Source organism: Tachysurus vachellii, chromosome 21 (genome assembly GCF_030014155.1).
Source record: "Tachysurus vachellii isolate PV-2020 chromosome 21, HZAU_Pvac_v1, whole genome shotgun sequence".
NCBI lineage: Eukaryota > Metazoa > Chordata > Actinopteri > Siluriformes > Bagridae > Tachysurus > Tachysurus vachellii.
This window is the reverse complement of record NC_083480.1, coordinates 19387901-19402010: the sequence shown is the minus strand read 5'-3', so window position 1 is coordinate 19402010 and position 14110 is coordinate 19387901. Positions and strand designations below refer to the sequence as shown.

Here is a 14110-nt window from a genome sequence, read left to right as displayed (position 1 = left end):
ATATATATTCTTAATTTGCTTTTGTTTATGTTTCAAGAAAAATAATATTTTAAATGTTTAAACAAAATTATTATGTGATTGTAATTGTATGAGATGCATGTTAATTAATTAAATTTGGTATTGTCAAATATCATAAAGAACAAAGTATAACCTCAATTGTGAAGTTGTAATAATCACTGTAATTCCTTCTCAAAATTAGATAACACAATTCAAGAAAACAGAAATGAACATATAATGTATCCCACTTACTATACCTTGATCGCATTGTCTTACATTTTATCTTGTTTTTATAAAACTCAGCAACTTTAACCAGTGTTGTCTCTGTGCTATGATGGGGCCTAAATCCGGACTGATACATTTTATGAATATTATTCCTATGTTGGTCTGAGCAGAAGTGCTGTTGACCTGTTACTGGCCTCTGATCAGTGTTGTGTCTCTTTACTGGTGTGACTTGATCTTAGTGCAGCCTTTGACAACATTGCTATTTTACATGATAGGCAAGAACATGTTGTTGGGGTTAAAAAGACAGCCCTCTCCTGGCTCAAGTCATATTTTCTTATGTCATTACATCATGCAGAAACACTAGTTCATGCATTTGTTACCTCTAGGTTGGATTATTGTAATGCTTTACTGTCTGGATGTTTCAGTAGGAGGATAAACAAGCTCCAGTTAGTTCAGAACGCAGCAGCTAGAGTCCTAACTAGAAGCAGAAGATATGAACATATTACCCCTATCGTATCCTCACTGCATTGGCTCCCAGTCAAGTTTCACATTGAATATAAAGTACTATTATTAACCTATAAAGTACTTAATGGTCTTGCGCTACAGTACCTGAGAGATCTTTTGTTTTAATACATTTACATTTTATTTAAAGGCGCCTTTCTGAACACTCAAGGTCACCATACAAAAAACAACAAAGACAATCAAAATCGAATAGCTACATTGCGATACAAATTAGACCAGCAGTACAAATTATGGTGTAGAATAAGCTAAACTGAACAGATGAGTTTTAAGCTGAGATTTGAATAATGAAAGAGAAACAATATTACGGAGTTCAGATGGAAGTGAGTTCCAGAGCTGAGGTGCAGAGTAACTGAAAGCTCTATTCCCCATAGTTACAAGACGGACAGAGGGAACAATGAAATGAGTGGAAGAAGAAGATCTAAGAGTGCGAGTTAATGTTGGAGTATGAAGAAGATCAAGAAGATATGAAGGTGCAAGATTGTGGATAGCTTTAAATGTTAGAAGAAGAATTTTATACTTAATACGAAAAATAATGGGAAGCCAATGAAGCTGTTCCAGAACAGGTGTAATATGATGGATAGAGGAAGTACGAGTGATAATGCGGGCAGAAGAATTTTGAACAAGTTGCAGCTTATGAAGGGTTTTGTGAGGAAGCCCAATAAGAAGGGAATTACAGTAGTCAAGCCGGGAGGTTACTAGACTGTGAACAAGAGTGGTGGTTGATTGGATCGTGAGAAAGGAGCGAAGCCTATTGATATTTCGAAGGTGAAAGTATGCAGCCCGAGTAACATTATTTACATGAGAGGTGAAAGAAAGGGTACTATCAAAGATGACACCAAGACTCTTAACCTGAGATGAGGGAGCTATGAGAGATTCATCAATGGAAATAAGAAAATTTGAGAATTTGTTAAGCACAGATTTTGTGCCTATAATGAGAAATTCTGTTTTATTACTATTTAGTTTAAGAAAATTTGCTGAAAACCATGATTTTATGTCAATGAGACAATCAGTAAGAGCAGATGGAGGGAGTTTGGAATGTGGTTTTGTGGAAAGGTAGAGCTGGGTGTCATCGGCATAGCAATGAAACTTGACCTGATGCTTATGAAAAATATGTCCAAGGGGTAAAAGGTAAGTAATAAATAGCAAAGGGCCCAGGACAGAGCCCTGGGGTGCACCAGAGGTAACGGAAACTGTCGAAGAGGTGAATTATTTTAGTTGAACGAACTGTGTGCGATCAGAGAGATATGAATGAAACCATTTCAGAGGTGTGTTGGTGATGCCAATAGTGGAAAGCCTGTCTAAAAGAATATTGTGGGAAATTGTATCAAAAGCTGCACTCAGATCAAGGAGTAGGAGGATGGATAGTAAGCCAGAATCAGCTGCTATAAGCAAATCATTTGTAATTTTCAATAGAGCCGTTTCAGTGCTATGAAATGGGCGAAAACCAGATTGAAATTGTTCATATAGATTGTTGCCAGACAAATGAATATGAAGTTGAGCAGCAACAACTTTTTCCAAAATTTTAGAAATAAAAGGAAGATTAGAAATAGGACGAAAATTATTAAGGTTGTTGGTATCCAATCCTGGTTTCTTTAGAATTGGAGTTACAGCAGCTGTTTTGAAAATAGAAGGAACAACTCCAGTGGTAAGGGAAGAATAAATAATACCCATGATAAAAGGGGACAGAGAGGAAGCAGTAGCCTTAACAAGGACAGTTGGTATAGGATCAAGAACACAAGTTGAAGATTTAGATTGATGAATAAGTTTTAAGATGTCATCAATTGAGGGTAGAATAAACTCAGAGAACAGTTGTGTAGGAACAGGTAAAACTGAGACACATGGAGTAGAAACAGGAGTGGCCATAAGTTGATGATGAATGTCTTCAATTTTTGAAGTAAAGAATGAAGCTAAAGTATTGCAAAAATCAGATGAATACAAATGAGAGGGAAGTGAATCGGGGGTGTTGTAAAATTTTTCAATAAAGAAAAAAGAACCCTTGAATTCCCTTCATTAGAACCAATTAAGCCAGAATAGTATGTAGATTTAGCTTTGGCAATAGTTTCTTTATAGTAAGACATATGTTCTGAATACATTTCCTTGTGCACAGTAAGGCCAGTTCTTCTAAAAAGTCTCTCAAGCCGTCGTCCTTTTGCTTTCAATTGCCTGAGAAAAGGAGTGAACCAGGGTGCAGTAACAGCAAATGAAACAGTCCTAGTCTTAAGTGGGGCAAAAATATTAAGCAAATTATGGAGACTATCATTATAATGAGAGACCAAGTTATCTGGAGTGGAACAGCTGTCAGCCTTAGGAAGACTTGCAATGCTTAAAGACAAGCTGTCCAAATTAATGTCCTTGATTTTTCGAAATGATATCATGCGTACAGATTTCGATTTGAAAAGTGGAAGATTAACATTAAAAGACAGTAACAGATGATCAGTACATGGGAAAAAGTCTGCATTAAGGTTGTCTGGAGAGACACCTGAACAACAGATTAAATCCAAAGTATGTCCTTTAGAATGCGTGGGAAAATTCACATGCTGCTGCAGTCCGAAGCTATCCAGACAAGATGTAAATTCTTTAGTAAGATTGTTGTGAACATCATCCATGTGAATAATGAAATCCCCCACAAGAATTATATTTGGTGAGAGTGTAGTTATTTGATTCAAAAAAGCAGCAAAGTCAGGGATAAAATCCTTGTTGAACTTTGGTGGTCGATATACAGTACTGATAATAGTTGGAGTAGATCCAGAGAGCTGACAAACAGCAGCCTCAAATGAGTGGGAGGCAGAAACATTCAAAGACATCAGTCTCCACTTCTCACGGTAGATTATCGCCAGACCGCCTCCTCGACCAGAGTCACGTGGTTGAGAGATGTAAACAAACCCTGGCGGAATGGCGTCATTGAGTGCAATAAAGTCATTTTGTTGCTGCCATGTTTCGGTTAAAAAGAGAAAATCAATCTTGCGATTTGCAAGGAGATCCTGCACAAGATGCCCCTTACTCGTAAGTGAGCGGATGTTAAGAAGACCGAAACTCACAGTGTTGTTGTTGCTTGGTCTGCAGTTAGCCGAGTTAGCCGGGTTTGCCAGCACACGCTGACCGGCGCGGCGACCGGCGTTCCTTCATGGGCGTCGAACAGCTGACCATAGCGACTTTATTTCACTGGATTTATTATACCAGAAGTTCCGCCGAGAGCCACGATGAATGTATTTCCGTCTTGGCAGATATAAGATGTCCGGATGAGCAAGCAGTGCAGGAGGTGTTGAATCATACAAACACGGACGGAAACTCAAAAGTTCAGCAGCAGAGTATTGAAACAGTACTGCGGACTGTACAAGAGGTAGTACAGTCCAGGCAAGTACAAGCCATAGACAATAGATCCTCATTGTAGTCTACGCAGTGTATATGATGTTTAATAATTATTGTTTTCCGGGAGAGCAGCGGCAGCCAAGACGCGCCAGCGTTCACTCTAACCCAAAGTGTCGCATAGACACACCTGTGGTCGGCATAGACACACCTCAAGTTTTTTTATGATCCGTCACGCCTACTTCGGTCAAAAGGTGCAGGCTATTTAGTAATACATCAAATACAAAGGTCTCCAGCGGCGGGCAAAGTTTTTTCTTACAGAGACCGACAGTTATGGAACAGACGTCAAATTAGTGTTCGGGACTCAGACACAGTCTCAGTGTTAAAAACTCTTTTGTTAAGTCTAGATTTTTATGAATAGCTTTTCTTAGGTAAAGGAGCAGATCTGGAGGGTTCATGGTTTTAGAGTTTTTGGTGAACTGGGATGTCTGTAATGTGGGATGTGAGTAATATTGTAGAGGTGTGTAAATTAGTGATGTCTGAAGCTATAGTATGCTCTGGCCCCATTCCAATGCAGCATGGTGATGTAGATTACAGCAGGTTACGGTCACTGAACAGCTGGATGTCCAGGTGGTGCTGAACAAGAGACTGAACAAGTACCTGAGCAGCCTCTGTGGAAAGAAATGGCCGAATCCTTCTAATGTTGTAGAGAAGAAACCGACATGAGCGAGTCACATTAGCAACATGAGAGGAAAAGGACAGTTGATTGTCCATGGTTACCCCAAGGTTGTGAGCTGTGGCTGAAGGGGAGATTAGATCGTTGTGCAAGGATATAGCAAGATCATGACCTGGGGATGAATCACCTGGGATGAACAGCAGTTCAGTTTTGCTAGGATTGAGCTTTAACTGATGAGCAGTCATCCATGATGAAATTTCTGCCAGACATGCTGAGATCCGGTCAGAAGCTGTGGCATCTGAGGGTGGGAAAGAGAAGATAAGTTGTGTATCATCAGCATAACAGTGGTAAGAGAACCCATGTGAGGAAATAACTTCACCAAGAGAGTGAGTATACAGGGAGAAAAGAAGAGGACCAAGTACTGAGCCCTGTGGGATGCCAGTGGAGAGTCTGCGTGGAGCAGATGTCACTCCCCTCCATGTTACCTTCCAGGTAGGAAGCAAACCATTCCCAAGCTGATCCACAAATCCCAAGACTCCTGAGGGTTGACAAGAGAATCTTGTGGTTGACCGTATCAAACACTGCTGAAAGGTCAAGGAGGATAAGGACGGATGACGGTTTGGCTTATGTAGCAGCATGTAGTTTCTCAGAGACATCCAAAAGGGCTGTCTCTGTGGAATGAGCTGCTTTAAAGCCAGACTGGTTGGGGTCTTGGAGGTTGTTCTGTGAGAGATAGACAGACAGTTGATTATAGACAATGTGTTCAAGAATTTTTGAAAGAAACGAGAGAAGTGATACCGGTCTGTAGTTACTGATGTCTGATGGATCCAGAGCAGGTTTCTTTAGGATGGGAATAACCCTTGCTCTCTTGAAAGTAGTTGGTACCTTACCAGATGCTATGGATCTATTGACGATAGTGGAAATGAAGGGCAGAAGGTCTTGCGAGATGGTCTGGAGCATAGTGGAAGGGAGTGGATCCAATGGGCAGGTGGTAGGATTGCAAGACTGGATGAGCTGTAAAATCTCTTCTGCTGCTACAGTTGAGAATTGTGACAACAAATGTGTAGGGGAGTCCATACTCTGAGATGTAAGTGCAGTCGGGGCTGAAGTGAAGGTCCGGCAGATTTCCTCAATCTTCTCCTGGTAGAAAGAAGCAAAGTCTTCTGCAGTCAGGGAGGATGAAGTAGGTGGAGCCGGGGGGTTGAGCAGAGAATAGATGATGATGTGGAATTTCCGAGGGTCATGTGAGGAAGCTTCACGCTTTTCCTTGTAGAAGGAAGTCTTGGCAGACGTCACATCTGAGGAGAACTTGGCAAGAAGTGTTCGGTAAGAATCAAGATCTGCATCAAGTTGTGATTTCTTCCACTTTCTCTCTGATGATCTTAGCTCTCTTCGATTGTTGCGCAGCACATCTGAAAGCCAAGGAGCAGAACAAGAAGTTTTCTTGGGTTTAGTGAACATAGGGCAGAGGAAGTCCATAGTTGAGGAAAGAGATGAGAGGAAAGTATCTGTGGCCCTGGAGGATGGGTGGGTGAAAACCAGGTCCAGGACATTGCCTCCTTTGTGTGTGGGGATGTAGCTGTTGAGTGTGAGGGTGAATGAGTCGAGAATAGTCAGGAGGGAAGAAGAATGTAGCTTGTCAGAGGGGAGATTGAAGTCGCCAAGCACTGTCAGGGGGGAGCTATCAGAAGGGAAAGCACTAAGCAGTGTGTCCATTTCTACCAGGAAGTCACCTAGGGGACCAGGAGGGAGGTAAACAACAATAAGGTTGGATAACAAGGTTGATTGGAGAGATAACTGAAATGGCATGGAATTCAAAAGAGAAGATGGTTAAATGAGACAAGAGGAGAGGTGTAAAGCACCATCTCTTTGACAACAATAAACCTGTACCAACACCCCTGCCTGTTTCTCATGGTGAGTGAGAGAAAGCATAGGCAGAGGATAAAGCAGCTGTTGTAGCAGTGTTCTGTGGGGATATACAGGTCTCTGTTAGCGCAAGAAAATCAAAGGAGTAATGGAAAGTTAAAGTAGAGATAAAATCAGCTTTTTTCACAGCAGACTGGCAATTCCCCACCTACCACCACTGTTTGAGACTTACACAACAGAGCAGGGTAGATGAGGTTACTGGGATTGTGACCTCTGCTCTGTGGACAAAAGCATCTGCGAGAGTAGGAATGGAGTACAGAGATGGGTTTAAGGCACATATTTGCAGTCAAAGAAAAGTGAGAATTAAGGTATGGTAGAATATATCAAAACAGTACTAGACACTACTGTTACAATGTGAGAAAGAGAGATACTTACAAACCTTCAATTTAAATAGGTAAGCCCTGCCCAAAATTCACACCTTAATGTAGACTGAAACTACTCCTGATTAATCAGCTGAGAGAACAACAAAGACCAACACTATAAAATCAACAATGGTATAGAATATAACAACTCAAATCACACTACTCTAGAACAAAGTGAGTTAAGCAGATAGTATACAAAAGTCAGGAACCTACTTTACCAGAAGACAATATATTCAAATGAAGAGAGTTAAAGCACACTGAAGAGTAGGCTGGTTCACCTTCAATTTAAATAGGTAAGCCCTGCCCACAATTCACACCTTAAGGTAGACTGAAACTACTCCTGATTAATCAGCTGAGAGAACAACAATTAATAGCTAATGAGTGTGTTTTATGCACTCTCTGCATGCATGTTGCTTTTAGATTTATTACCATTCCTAATGCCATTAGCACTGTTAGCTGCAGCTTTGAAAGGAGCATAGAAATTGTTTAGCTCATCCGCCAGAGAAGTGTCTGCATTCACCAGTCTGTTTTTTTGTAGTCTGTTCTGGTTGTTAGCCCCTGCCACAGGCTCCTAGAACCACTGTGCTGGAGCTGTGACTATAGTTTCCTTCTGTAATGCCACTTTGCCTCTTTCACTGTTCTGCACACACTGTAGGATGCAGCTTTGAATTATTGTCCCCAGTGGTGATCCCCAGAGGCAGCAGAGTGGGATCTCTGAGCATCATGAATAGATTTATCCACCCAAGGTTTCTGATTGGGAAATTTTATCATTCTGTTTTGTGGAATGTGTCGTCCATTAGTTCTCTGGTGCATTCCACAACCACCTCCATAAACATGTCTACGTCATCAGAGCTGTAACTGAACATGTCCAAGTCTGTGTTATCCAGAGCGTCCTGCAAAGCGGGCATCCATTAATCCGTCCAGCACATGACTGTCAGGGTGGGCCGGAAGGGAGGACTCAAATGCAGGACACCGATGTAAATAATAAAAATCTTTAATGAGCTCAACACAATAATCAGGCAAGGCAGGCGAACACACAGCATAGTAAACAGTCCAATAATCCGGTACACAGGCAGGCAGGGTAATATAGGGCAGGCAAAAACACAGAGGGAAGAACAGTCCAATAATCTGGTACACAGTTAGGCAGAGTTATACAAGGCAGGCAAAACACAGAAACAATAAACAAACCGTGTCAAACCAGGCAGGGCAGAGCTTGAACTGGCTTGAGTCTGGAGACATGGAAGCTAGGGTGAATCCGTAGGGCTCTGGGGAGCTTGAGTCTGACCACCACTGGATTGAGCACCTTGGAGATAGGAAAAGGCCCAACAAAGCATGGGGCAAGCTTCCTGCAGGCAACCTTAAGCGACAGGTCTCTGGTGGATAGCTAAACCCTCTGACCAACACGATACAGGGTGACGGACGGCGCTTGCGATTGGCCCACCGGGCATAGCTCCTAGAAGAGCAGAGTACTACCGCACGCGCTTTTCTCCAGACACGTCGGCAACGCCTGACCAGGGCAAGAGCAGAGGGAACTGATGCCTCCATTTCCTGGTTGGAGAACAGTGGAGGCTGGTATCCATATGCGGTCTGGAAGAGGGGAGAGACCTGTGGCAGCCGACGGCAGGGAGTTGTGGGCGTATTCCACCCACACCAGGTTAGAGGCCCAGGACGTAGGCTCCTTGGAACAGAGGATGCGAAGTCCTTTCTCTAGTTCCTGGTTTAGCCACTCAGTTTGTCAATTAGACTGAGGGTGGAACCCAGAAGACAGGCTGAAGGTGACCCCCAGGAGCTGGCAAAACTCTCTCCAGAAGTTCGAGGTGAACTGATGTCCACGATCGGATACAATGTTGCGCGGGAGGCCATGCAGGCGAAAGACATGCTGTAGCATGAGCAGGGCTGTTTCCTTGGCTGATGGAAGTTTCAGCAAGGTGATGAAATGGGCCATCTTGGAGAATCGATCCACCACAGAGAGGATGGTGGTGAGCCCAGCAGATAGGGGTAAGCCCATAACAAAGTCCATGGAGACGTGAGACCAAGGCCACCTGGGGACAGGAAGAGGACGGAGCAAGCTGGCTGGGGAACTCCGGGGGGTCTTATGCTGAGCGCAGACAGGACATGCCGCCACGAACACCCGGACATCCCTCCTCATCTTAGGCCACCAGAAGCATTGCTGGAGGACTGACAAGGTGCAGGCAGAGCCAGGGTGACAGAACAGGTGAGAGCTGTGGCACCATTGGAGGACTTGGGAGCGTAGATGATCAGGAACAAACAACCTTCCCTCTGGGAAGCCCTCTGGAACCAGGAGACTGTAGGTGGCCTGCTGGACCCTCCTTTCAATGTCAAGGTGATGAACTAGGACCATGATGGAGGAAGGAAGTATATGTTCCACGATAGGTTCTCCATCATCCTCCATGGTGAATTGCTGTGATAGAGCGTCTGGCTTAGCATTCTTGGATCCTGGGTGGTAGGACAGGGTGAAATTAAAATGCCCAAAGAAAAGACCCCAACAGGCTTGCCTGGAATTCAGATGCTTGGCCGAGCAAAGATATTCAAGATTCCGGTGGTCCGTCCACACTAGAAAGGGCTGCCCCGCACCCTCCAACCAGTGCTGCCATTCCTCCAGGGCCAACTTGATGGCCAAGAGTTCCCGTTCACCTATATGATATTTCCGTTCAGCCAGACTGAGGCACCTAGAGAAGAAGGCACAGGGATGGAGCCAGTTGTCTTTGGCAGATCGCTGAGACACAATGGCTCCCACGCTGACATCAGATGCATCCACCTCCAAAATAAACTGCCGGTCTGGGTCAGGGAGAGCCAGGATGGGGGCTGTCTGAAGGGGTGTTGAAAACCGTCTTCCACTCGTCTCCCTCCCGAATACGGATAAGGTGGTAGGCATTACATAGTTCCAATTTAGAGAAAATGGAAGCTCCCTGAAGGAGTTCAAAGGCAGAGGTCAAGAGAGGCAGGGGATACTGGTTCTTATTGGTAATGGCGTTAAGCCCTCGGTAATCAATACAAGGGTGGAGTGAACCATCTTTTTTCCCCACAAAGAAAAACCCTGCCCCGCTGGAGATGAAGGGGGACAAATGATGCCAGCCTTGAGAGAATCCTGGATGTACTGTGCCATGGCCTCTCTCTCGCGTCCGGTCAGGTGGTAAAGACGGCCACCGGGAAGAGTAGTTCCAGGCAGGAGGTCAATGGCGCAGTCGTAGGGCCGATGAGTAGGGAGGACCAAGGCTCTGGTCTTGCTGAAGATAACTCCCAGGTCATGGTAGGCCACGGGCACAGAACTGAGGTCTGGTGGAGGTTCCTCAGCAATTGGATGCTGAGTCTGGGGTTTCGAGTCGAGGCAGTGAATGTGGCAGTGTGTTCCCCAGTCCAAAATGTGGCCACTTGTCCAGTCCAGGTGAGGATTGTGTTTCTGAAGCCAGGGAAACCCCAGCATAATAGGCACTTGAGGCGATGGAATTATCAGGAATGTTATCCACTTGTGGTGATTTTCGGCAACCATCAGGCGTACTGGTTGGGTTCGATGTGAGACCTTATGAAAGATGTGGCCATCCAGCGCCCGGAATTGGAGAACAGACGGCAAGGGCTCAGTCTTGATGCCCAGTTGGTTGGCCAATTCCTCATCCAGAAACTCTGAATCTGCTCCAGAGTCAATGAAGGCTGCCAGGCAATGGTCTTGATGGTTAACAGACATGCGAATCTTGAGAAGTGGATTGGAGGGAGCTGGAGATTGTGGGCTCACCGCTGGCCCTTCCTTCAGCGGCGAGCCCTGCCTTTTGCTGGGCATGAAGCAGCCATGTGACCAGCCTCCCTGCAGTAGAGGCACAGCCCCTGGGAACACCGTCTTTCCTTTTCTGTGGGCGAAAGGTGTCGAAGGCCGATTTCCATGGCCTGAACGGGACAGAAGCCTCCAGAGACTACCCCCTGTAATGGAGAACTTGGTGGGGAACGTGGAGTGGGAGGATGGGTGCTGGGATACCATAAGTGGTGGGATACCCTTTCGGAGCAGCGCTCTCGGATACATCTGTCAACACGAGTAGCCAGAGTGATCAGATCATCCAGTTCCGGAGGTAGTTCATGAACGGCGAGCTCATCCTTGACCTCATTTGCCAAACCCCTGTAGAAGGCATCATACAAGGCCATGGGGCCCCATCCACTATCTGCCCCATCCGCATCTGCCGCAGCTCTTCGAGATGTCTCGAAGAGTGACCGAGCGGGAGTGGTGGTATCAAAAATCTTGCGAAGCTCTCTGCTAAATGCTTCATAGGAAAGGCAGAGAGTTGAATGGCATTCCCACTCTGTGGTTGCCCACAGTCTGGCCTTGCCGGTCAGCAGCGAGATAACATAAGCCACCTTGGAGCGATCAGATGGGAAAACAGAGGGTTGCAACTCGAATATGACTGCACATTGCATAAGGAACTGCCGGCACATTCCTGGTTCTCTGGAGAAATGCTCAGGGTGAGGCAGATGTGGCTCTCGGGCTGGAGTTGATACAGGAGGAGCTGAGCTGCCCTGGAAGTGCAAATCCAAGATGGCCACCAACCTGGAAGTAGTGCAGCAAAACAGGAAGTGCTGACAATGACCTCCCTCTGAACTGGAGTTTCCTGCTTAAGCTTTTGTTTATATGCAGTCATGAGGAAGATGGTGGCATGGTCCGGTTTCCCTAAAGGTGTACGTGATTGTGCCTTGTAGCTATCCTTAAACTGAGTGTAACAGTGGTCCAGTGATCTCTTGCCTCTGTTGGGGCAGGTGATATGCTGGTAAAAATTTGGTACTGCATGTTTGAGATTGGTGCTGGTAAACCACCCGCAACAATGAGCACAGCGTCATGATACAGAGTGATATCCTCATGTATCTCCCACAAAGCAGTGTCCATGTCTACCTGAGCTGGAATATAAACGGCACTGACTATGACCAAGCTAAATTTATAAGGAAGGTAGAAAGGGCAACATTTGATGGACAAGAGCTCCAGGTTGGGTGAGAAGGAGTATGAAAAAGGTACAATGTTTGTGCTGTCACACCAACTGTTGTTTACCATCAGACACACTCCACCCCCTTTGACTTACCCCACGCAATTGTTTTTTCCATGTGGTAAAACAAGAAGAACTTGTATGGTTGAATGGCATAGTCTGGTACCACTGGGTTCAGCCACGTTTCAGTGAAGCAAAGGAGGTTGCAGTCCCGAATGTCCCTCTGGAAATTTACCCTGGACCTGAGGTCATTGAGCTTGTTCTCCAGAGACTGGACATTGGCTAACAGCATTGTAGGCAAGGGTGCACGGTGTGTGCATGCCCTCAGCCTAATCCTGATGCCGGCTCATTCCCCACGTAGCCTTTTCTTTGGTTATGTCCTTTGTTGCTCCTCAAGATTTTACTCAGACAGTCTAGAAAAAAAACTGTGGTAAGTGAGCGGATTGTAGATCAACAGAAATACGAGTATTACTGTCACACATGATAATGTCTTCCATGTAAATAAAGCCAGATTAAAGTGTTTACCAGTGCAGAAAATAAACAAAAACAAACAAAGCGTGGTCAGAGCAGTCATGACAGAGGCCGAGCTCACCGGCAGCATCTTGGAAAAAAAAGATATTTAAGATGTGTTTGCTTTGATGATTTTTAAGCGAAATACATTAATGACCAATAAATGTTTTTCTAGTTTACCTTTGACATTGATTATAAACCACATTTATAATAGCTGTGAAGGTCTGGAAATCAGCGGGAATTTCCTTCTAGTAATGCTCAGCAAATCTTTAATGACTAGTGTGTGGATGAGAGTATAAATATTCATGAAGCTGACTTCCTCATCACAGAGGAGGTTTATCTTTGTCTACACTCTGTTGTCTGAATGACTTCTGTAAAATCACATGGATTCATATTCTACCAATTTTACCAACATATATTTAACACTGGAGGGTCTTGTGGATTTAGAGCATTACAGATATGTTTACTTTATGTTCACTCTTACTGCATATATAATGATTATCTACTTTAACACTGTTATCATTACTGTCATATTTAGAAACAAACACTTACATGAGCCCATGTACATTTTCATTGCTGCTTTGCTTTGTAATGCACTGTTTGGATCGACTGCTCTTTATCCTAAACTGCTCACTGATTTACTGTCTGAAAAACAAACTGTGTCTTATAATGGGTGTTTATTTCAGGCATTTTGTCTGTACAACTATGCTTCATCAGAGTTCACTTTGTTATCAGCTATGGCCTATGACAGATATGTGTCTATTTGTAAACCATTGCATTATACAACTCTTGTAAAAATGTCCACAGTCAGAAAACTATTATTTTTGTCATGGTTTTTGCCTTCTTGTGAACTTGGTGTCGGTATTATTCTATCATACCAACTTCAACTGTGTAAATTTAAATTAAACAGAATATACTGTGATAATTATTCAATTGTGAAATTAAGCTGTAAAGAAACATCCCTTAATAACATATATGGACTCTTTATTTTTATTGTTGCTGTGTTTCCTCCACTGATCTTTATAATTTACTCTTATCTCTGTATATTCGCTGTTTGTTTAAAAAATTCTAAAGATTTCAGAAGAAAAGCCTTACAGACCTGTTTACCACATCTGATCATTTTCATAAATTTTTCTGTTAACATGAGTTTTGAAATCATAAATAACAGAGCTGAATCCAAACAGATTCCCCACATTATTGCCATGATACTGTCAGTTGAATATGTACTAATTCCTCCTTTGTTTAACCCTATAATATATGGATTAAAACTACAAGAGATTAATAATAATATTAAGAAAATGTTCAAATGACAAACAATAGCTCAAGTTTATTTTTAGGTAATTTCTGTACTTTTATTTGACATTCGAAACAGGCTCAGAATGATTGTTAACTGTATGTGATTGTCTTGGTCTGATATAATTATAATAAACAACATCTAATGAAAGAATTCACTATGCTGTAATGTGTATGTACTGTAACAAATAAAGGCTTCTTCCCCTGGTGATCATCATAATCTGTATTTTTAAGGGTACTCGCTGAAAAGTCAGACCTGTTTACCACATCAGCTCATAATAAGCTAATAAACTATTCTCCCAACTCATATGTTA

General features: G+C 43.6%; 1 protein-coding gene across 1 annotated transcript; it reads left to right on the top strand.

Moving 5' to 3' along the window:
- The first annotated feature begins 12886 nt into the window (after positions 1-12886).
- LOC132837450 (putative gustatory receptor clone PTE03) lies at positions 12887-13813 on the top strand. The gene has a single exon (XM_060857124.1). The coding sequence runs from the start codon at positions 12887-12889 to the stop codon at positions 13811-13813; it is 927 nt and encodes a 308-aa protein (XP_060713107.1).
- Positions 13814-14110: the final 297 nt, after the last annotated feature.

What these genes read in the sequence shown, in the direction of transcription:
- LOC132837450 (XM_060857124.1), top strand. Translation starts at nt 12,887, where the DNA reads ATGGATTCATATTCTACCAATTTTACCAACATATATTTAACACTGGAG.